This window comes from Haliaeetus albicilla, chromosome 9 (genome assembly GCF_947461875.1).
Source record: "Haliaeetus albicilla chromosome 9, bHalAlb1.1, whole genome shotgun sequence".
Taxonomy (NCBI): Eukaryota; Metazoa; Chordata; class Aves; order Accipitriformes; family Accipitridae; genus Haliaeetus; species Haliaeetus albicilla.
The window spans coordinates 40,165,862-40,173,754 of NC_091491.1; the positions used below are offsets into that span (position 1 = coordinate 40,165,862).

The 7,893-nt window shown below is 57.6% G+C and overlaps 1 protein-coding gene across 1 annotated transcript; it reads left to right on the forward strand.

The window, feature by feature from the left end:
- The first annotated feature begins 1,635 nt into the window (after positions 1 to 1,635).
- SLITRK3 (SLIT and NTRK like family member 3) lies at positions 1,636 to 7,300 on the forward strand. The gene is given in 2 exon segments (XM_069792803.1): positions 1,636 to 6,621; positions 6,623 to 7,300. Coding segments are annotated over 2 exon segments (2,892 nt in total). The 5' UTR covers positions 1,636 to 4,284; the 3' UTR covers positions 7,178 to 7,300.
- The last annotated feature ends 593 nt before the right edge of the window (positions 7,301 to 7,893 follow it).

Below are 7,893 nucleotides of genomic sequence, written 5' to 3' on the forward strand. Positions count from 1 at the left end.
GCGGGGGGCTGCCCTGGGTGACAGCCGAGCAGGAGGCGAGGGAGTGCGGGGCAGCACAGCCGCCCCAGGGCCCGGCCGGGAACCGGCGGGATGTCCTTGGGACCTGCAGCCAGCCCTGCCTGCGAGCAGGGGGACCCGGCGGGGACGCTGCCATCCCCGAGGAGCCCTGCAGCGCTGGCTGATTTGCATTCAAGGGCCATCCCCCCCCCTTCACACTCCCCCCTTTTCCAGCCCATCTGCAAAACTTGAAGGCAGAAGCCCTGAAAAGGATGACGAGCCTTATTCGGTGGCATTTCGGAAAGTTGCCGGCCGGGGGAAGCGGCAATGCAAGGTCAGGGCAGGATGGCTGCAGCCCCCCCCCCCCCCAATCCCCGCCCGGCACATCAGCATCCAGCCCTGCCCGCCCGGAGCGCCGCACCGGCCGCTGCCGCCCAGCCCAGCATCGGGGTGGGGGGCACCTCACCCCCCCCCCCAAAAAAAAACACATCAGGGTGCAAGGGTGGGGAGGCGGAGTGTGCCTAGGTCGTTTCTCCGAGTTGCTGCTAAAGCCGCTGGGCGAGCTTCTTACCAGAACAAACTGTCGTGATTTCCCCTTTCGCCCTTTTTCTCCGCCTCATCTTTTTTTTTTTTTTTTTTTAAAGGGGGGGTGTCAGGTGCATGCTGCCTGCTGGTACCCCATCTTCCTCCCGCGTCAGAAAAAAAAAAAATGAATGATGCAGCAATTTAATTAAGGAGGGAGCGGGGTGCGTCCATATTGCACCGCTGAAGAAGAGCTTCGCAGGCTGGGAAAGATGGTGCAGGTCCGCGGGCGCGGAGGCAGCGCCCCTGCCCGCGGAGAGCTCCGTCGGGGGGGCAAAAGACCGCGGACCCCCCGGGCTCTCCCTTCCCGCACCTGCAGCTTTGCCCGTCAACTTTTTCCTACCGAGCCGCGGTTCCAGTTAAGTCTCCTCCCGGCCGACTTCCCCCCCGGGCGTGTTGGGAAGGGGGAGTTTGGATTTAAGGCGAAAACCGGGAGCGGGGGGGGGGGTAACCCCCCCCCTCCCGTGGGGAATTACGCGGGGGTTCCCGCGGGGTGCGCAGCCTTTTGGCCCCGCCGTGAGTGGAGATACGCGTGGATGCGCGCCCGCGGGTGGGTGCGGACACGGAGGGGGGGGAGATGCAAAAGGCATGGCGAGGGTCACCTCCTTCTCCGACCCCCCCCCCCCCCCCCCGGCCTCGGCGCATCTTGCTCGCCAACTTTCAGCCACGGGCGAACCCGCGCAAGCCTCCCTCCGCGGATTTTCCCACCCCCGCGCACCCCCCGTTACCTGCCTGCGGCTCCCGGGGCGGGCAGATACCGGCCGGCGGCGCTGGTCCTCCGCCTCCGCGTACATTCCGCGGTAGCGGCCGCGCCGGGGTTGGAAGGATGCGAAAGGTGCCGGGTGTTTTCCCCCGAGGTTTTTTTGGGGGGTGGTTTTTTTTGGTTGGTTTTTTTTTTTGGCTTTGCCTCCCTGGCGGGAGGGAGGCTGCTGGATCCTGGAAAAGGCGGAGAGGCTGGAGCCGCGGCGACGGCACCGGGACAGGAGGGAAGAAGGAGAAACCGAGGGAGAGGAGGACGGGGAGGAGGAGGAGGAGGAGGAGGAGGAGGAAGAGCTGCCGGGAGCGCAGGGGTGCGCGGAGGGGGGGAGCCGGGGTGGCCGGGCCGGGACACCGGTGTCCCTCTCCGGGGCCCACCGGGCTGCTCTCCGCCGCAAGCCCCGGCAGCTCGGCTGGAGCTTGCGGTCAGAGCATCTTTGATTTCCTCCAGAGTTGGGCTTTTCTTTTTTTTTTTTGTCTTTTTGGGGGGTTTTGTTTAGAAAGGGAGGGGGGGTGTGCAAATTGGGACCCATCCCGGCGGCTTTTTCCTCTCTGCTTCTTCTTGGTTTTTTTTTCCTCCCCCATCCGCTCGTTTCCCACTTCCCTTCCTCTCCGCCAACCAGCCCCCTCCTTCCCTCTTTGGAAAAAAAAAAAAAAATTAAAAAAGGCAGGGGAGGGAAAAAAAAAAAAAAATGTATAGTCAGGGCTTCCCAAATGCGCGCCCCCGACCCGGTGCCAAGCGCGCCCCCTTCATTTGTTCCCCTTCTTGAAGCTCATTTTCATGACGTGGAGAAGCCTGATCCAGGGCAACAACACCACGGCGCACACGGACACGGACACGGACACGCACACACGGACACGCACACACACACGGACCGGGGGAAGGAGAGGAGCCCGAGATCCTCCGCCGCGCCCCAGCCCTCCCGCTCCGCGCTGCCGGTGCCCGGAGAAGGCGGCGGCGGTGCTGGAGCCTGCAGCAGCCCCTCTCCTCCCTCCTCCATTGAGTGTGCCAAACAGCAGCTCTGCATCCTAAAGAAGATCATTGAGGGGCTCATTGCATTCCCAGCACGTCTCAGGCTTGCTTCTTTTTTTTTTTTTTTTTTTTGCCTTTTTTTTTTTTTCCTTTTGCCTCAGCTTCAGCAGGAGTAGAGAGAGAGGGAGAGAGAGAGACACAGAGAGGGAGAGACAGAGAGAAACCAGCAATCTTTAAACTCGAGCCTTTTTTTCCCCCTTCCCCTCTTTTTTTTTTTGGTAACGATGTGCTAAAATCTCTCCTGGAAACCGGTAAGTACAACCTTTCTGGATCCCTTTTGTTTCCGCCTAGGGTCAAAGACACCCCCTCTTCCAAAAAGAAGCTATAATAATCCTCTTTATTTATTTTTTTATTTTTTATTACAGCCCTTGCAGAAGAGAAAGAACTTAAGTGGCTAATATTTTGTAAAGGAGACAGAGAGACTGATACTGCAATATAGCTCTCATCTCTCTCCCTTCTTCCCAATTAGATGCTGGTTTTAATTGCAGAGGGTATTTCTCTTTTCATGCTTTCAACCATCTCCTCTTTCCCACAGGGGAGGGTTTCATTTGCAAGTTGATCCTCAGGATTTCTGTTCCTCTGGCATTTCTCTCCCCTAAATGCATCTTTCTGCTCTTAAGTTTGCGGATGGGGGGCAAAATTTTCTAGTTCTTACACGAGGAAGGCAAAAAGGACCTTTTCTATTGAAAGATTCAGACTAAAAGCAACGATCGCTCCGAATAATTCTAATGGGCATTTCAGTGATTCAAGGAAGGCTGCATCACCGCCGTTATTATTACCATCCTTAGCATTTCTCTGTGCCCGTACATTTAAAATCTCTGGTGAAAGGAAGGGTGAAACCATATGTTGAAGGAGCTGCATCTCATTAGTACAGTGTTATTTTCACCTGATTGGAGAAGAATGGTGTCTTCATTCGGAAACGTATATAGTAGGATAGATAATTTATCGGCTGGTAAGTGTCAAGGTATTTTTTCTTCCACTTTCAGCTTTTTAACCGGGTCTCCTGCTTGGTCCTGGGGGCGCAAAATACCCTAATCCGAGGCAGGCTGAGCGTTTCCATCCTAGGTGCCTCTTCAGCTGTCACTTCCCTTTAGATCTGCTGATCGCATGGGCATGTGCTTTAGAAAGATTAATCATCTCTAAATGCTTTAATCAGCTAAAATGACTAATATGGGGTATGTATTTATCTGATAATATACCAGTTGCATTAATTCATCGGCGCATTTGAAAGGGGAAGATTTTCTTTTACCTCAGGGTTGTTAACCGTTTACCGTTTTAAAGATGCTGTGGGGATTTCTGAGGGGAACCGTTCTGCCAGGGACATCAGCAAACCTTGCACATTCCTTCGAACTTACGTATGGCATATATTGAGCCGGGAGGGAGAGAGATCCAAGGACCGAGATTCAGTAACTTTGGGAGTTTGCATGTATGAAAGATGTAGTGCGACACTGGAGAAATCTACCCACTGGTATTTCCCCCTGTAGCCAATGCGGGCTACGATGGCTACAAAGCTAAAATTGCAAGTGAGCGTGAAAGCCGTGTGGTTCTCAACACCGGTCCTACGGTGGAAAACACGCAAAGACGCAACACGTTCGGAGCTGTGTGCTCGTGTTGCTGTGTGGGGCTGCATGTGCCGTCCTCTTTATAGGTGGCATTTACCAAAGGGGGGGGGGGAGAAGGGCGGCGGATATCGCGTGATTAAACCTTCTACCATCTCTTAAGTGCAAATCAGGGCAAGGCTTGCCCACCCGACCCCCCTAGAGTCGGTTGTGGACGTCTGGCCAACAATTGCTGAACTTTCCAGGAGCCTAACCCGAGCCTAGCAGGTAGGGGTTTAGTAAAAGGAGCGGGGCGGGACAGAAAGACTGAAATCTGCATTTTTCTTCCCGTTGCAGTTTTGTAAACACCGACAAACGATGAAACCTTCCACGGCAGAGACGCTTCATAAAGGGAGGATGTTGTGGATAATTCTTCTAAGCACAATTGCTCTAGCATGGACTACACCAATTCCCTTGATAGAGGACTCGGAGGAACTCGATGAGCCCTGCTTTGATCCATGTTACTGTGAAGTGAAGGAGAGCCTTTTCCATATACATTGCGACAACAAGGGATTTATAAATATTAGCCAGATAACAGAGTCGTGGTCGAGACCTTTTAAACTTTACCTGCAGAGGAATTCCATGAGGAAATTGTACACCAACAGCTTTCTTCACTTGAACAATGCTGTGTCTATTAACCTTGGGAACAATGCCCTGCAGGACATTCAGACGGGGGCTTTTAACGGGCTCCGAGTTCTGAAGAGGTTGTATTTGCACGAAAACAAATTGGACATTTTCAGAAACGACACTTTCCTGGGTTTGGAAAGTCTGGAATATCTGCAGGCAGATTACAATGTCATTAAACGGATTGAAAGCGGGGCGTTTCGAAACCTGAGTAAATTGAGGGTCCTTATCCTAAATGACAATCTTATCCCCATGCTTCCCACCAACTTATTTAAGTCTGTGTCCTTAACCCACTTGGACTTGCGCGGGAACCGGCTCAAAGTCCTTTCGTACCGCGGGATGTTGGACCATATTGGCAGGAGCCTGATGGAGATCCAGCTGGAGGAGAACCCGTGGAACTGCACGTGTGAGATCGTGCAGCTGAAGAGCTGGCTGGAGCGCATCCCCTACACCGCCCTGGTGGGGGACATCACCTGCGAGACCCCCTTCCACTTCCACGGGAAGGACCTGCGGGAGATCAAAAGAAGCAAGCTCTGCCCCATGCTGTCCGACTCGGAGGTGGAAGCCAGCCTGGGCATCCCGCAGCTGTCGTCCAGCAAGGAGAACGCGTGGCCTACGAAGCCTTCCTCCATGCTGTCCTCCTTCCATTTCACCGCTTCCTCTGTTGAGTACAAAACGTCCAACAAGCAGCCCAAGCCCACCAAGCAGCCCAGGGCGCCCCGGCCTCCCCCGACGTCCCGCGGCCTGTACCCCGGGCCCAACCAGCCGCCCGTGGCTGCCTACCAGACCCGGCCCCCCATCCCCATCATCTGCCCCACCGGCTGCTCTTGCAGTTTGCACATCAACGACCTGGGCCTGACGGTCAACTGCAAGGAGCGAGGGTTTCACAACATCTCCGAGCTCCTGCCCAGGCCCTTGAACGCCAAGAAGCTGTACCTGAGCGGGAATTTGATCCAGAAAATCTACCGCTCCGATTTCTGGAATTTTTCCTCCTTGGATCTCTTACACCTGGGCAACAACCGGATCTCCTACGTGCAGGACGGGGCTTTCATCAACCTGCCCAATCTCAAGAGCCTCTACCTGAACGGCAACGACATCGAGCGGCTCACCCCGGGCATGTTCCGGGGCCTGCAGAGTCTGCACTACCTGTACTTCGAGTACAACCTGATCAGGGAAATCCAGCCGGCGGCCTTCAGCCTCATGCCCAACCTGAAGCTCCTCTTCCTCAACGACAACCTGCTCCGCACCCTGCCCACCGACGCCTTCGCCGGCACCTCCCTGGCCCGCCTCAACCTCCGCAACAACCACTTCTTGGCCCTGCCGGTGGCCGGGGTGCTGGAGCACCTCCACGCCATCGTCCAGATCGACCTGAAGCTCAACCCCTGGGACTGCACCTGCGACCTGGTGCCTCTGAAGCAGTGGCTGGAGGCCCTCAGCTCCGTCAGCGTGGTGGGCGAGGTGCTCTGCGCCAGCCCCGACCGCTTGGCCCGCCGCGACCTCCGCTCCCTGGAGCTGGCCGCCCTCTGCCCCGCCGCCCTCCGCCCCGCCGCCTCTCCCCCGGCCGCCGCCGCCGCCCGGCCGCCTCCTCCTCCTCCGCCTCCTCCTCCTCCTCCTCACCCCGCCGCCACCGGCGCCGCCGCCTACGAGCTCCCGCCGCCCGCCGCCGTCCCCCTCTCCGTCCTCATCCTCAGCCTCCTCGTCCTCTTTTTCTCCGCCGTCTTGCTGGCCGCCGGCCTCTTCGCTTTCGTCCTGCGCCGCCGCCGCCGTAAGCTGCCTTTCCGAGCTCCGCGGGGGGAACCGGCCGACCTGGGCGGCGTGCCGCTCCGCTGCCCGCGGCTCTTCGAGGAGGGAGGCGGCGGCGGCGGCGGCGGCGGCGGCGGCGGGGGGGAGCGCTCCCCGGAGAAGGCGCCCCCGGCGGGCCACGTCTACGACTACATCCCGCACCCGGTGACCCAGATGTGCAACAACCCCATCTACAAGCCGCGGGAGGAGGAGGAGGAGGAGGAGGAGGCGGCGGGGGGGGGGGGGAGGAGGAGGAGGAGGAGGAGGCGGCGGCGGGGAGGCGGCGGAGCTGCTGCGGGGCGGCGGCGAGCGCTTCGGCCCCCACGCCGTCGCGCAGGAGCCGGGTACCAACTACCGCACCTTGCTGGAGAAGGAGCAGGAGTGGAGCCTGGCCGTGTCCAGCTCGCAGCTCAACACCATCGTCGCCGTCCATCCCCAGCACCCCGCGGGCGGAGGGCTGGCGGCGGGCGGAGGCGGCGGGGGGCTCGGGGGAACGGCGGCGGCGGCGGCGGCGGGGGGAGGCCCCCCGCGGGACCGCGACCGCCCGCCGCCCTGCGCCGTGGGCTTCGTGGACTGCCTGTACGGCACGGTGCCCAAGCTGAAGGAACTGCACGTCCACCCCCCTGGCATGCAATACCCGGACCTCCAGCAGGACGCCAGGCTCAAAGAAACCCTGCTCTTCGCGGCCGGCAAGGGCTTCTCAGACCACCAAACCCCCACAAGCGAATACCTCGAGTTAAGGGCCAAACTCCAAACCAAGCCGGATTACCTCGAAGTCCTGGAGAAGACCACGTACCGGTTCTGACCGCCGACCCCCCCCCCCCCCCCCCGCCCCCCGCCGCCCAGCCCCGGCACCGCCGCATGCGAGTAGAGGATACAGCTGTGTGCTCTCCCCCGCCAGATGTGCGCGCTGCGGGGAAGGGCCGTTCTCAGATCATTAATCGACGAAGTGCCTTCGCAGACTTTTGCCAGCAGATGTTAATCAATCATTATTTTTTATACTGAAACTGAGACTTTGACTGTGCCATGTCTAAGGTATATTATTATTATTATTATTATTATCGGGGATCTTTGTATTGATCCTGATTGAGTAAATCCTATGTGTGTCTCTCACTCTTTTTTTTTTTTTCCTTTTTCATTTGTTTTCTTTATTGTTTTGTTGTTGTTGTCGTTGGTTGGTTGGTTTGGTTGGTTTGTTTGGTTTTTTTTTTTTTCTTTTCCGTTGCAGTAAACTTCCTTTATATTTTCCCTTGGAGGGGAGGGGGAGGGAAGATGGCATTTTGTGGCTTGCTTTCTTCTTGCCCATCATGGCACAGATTCTGTACATTTATTTAAAAAAAAAAAAATGCAAAGAAGCAAACGAGCGCAGTTTGCTGCATGCCTGGAAAACTGCAAGAGGGAAGGGAGGGGAGGGTCTTGCTCGAATGTCTCTGCTCCGGTTTCTCTCCCTCCCTCGCACGCACACTCACCCTCACCCCCACCGCCACCCCCGCCGCCAGCCCGGCCCCTCCGCGCAGCCCC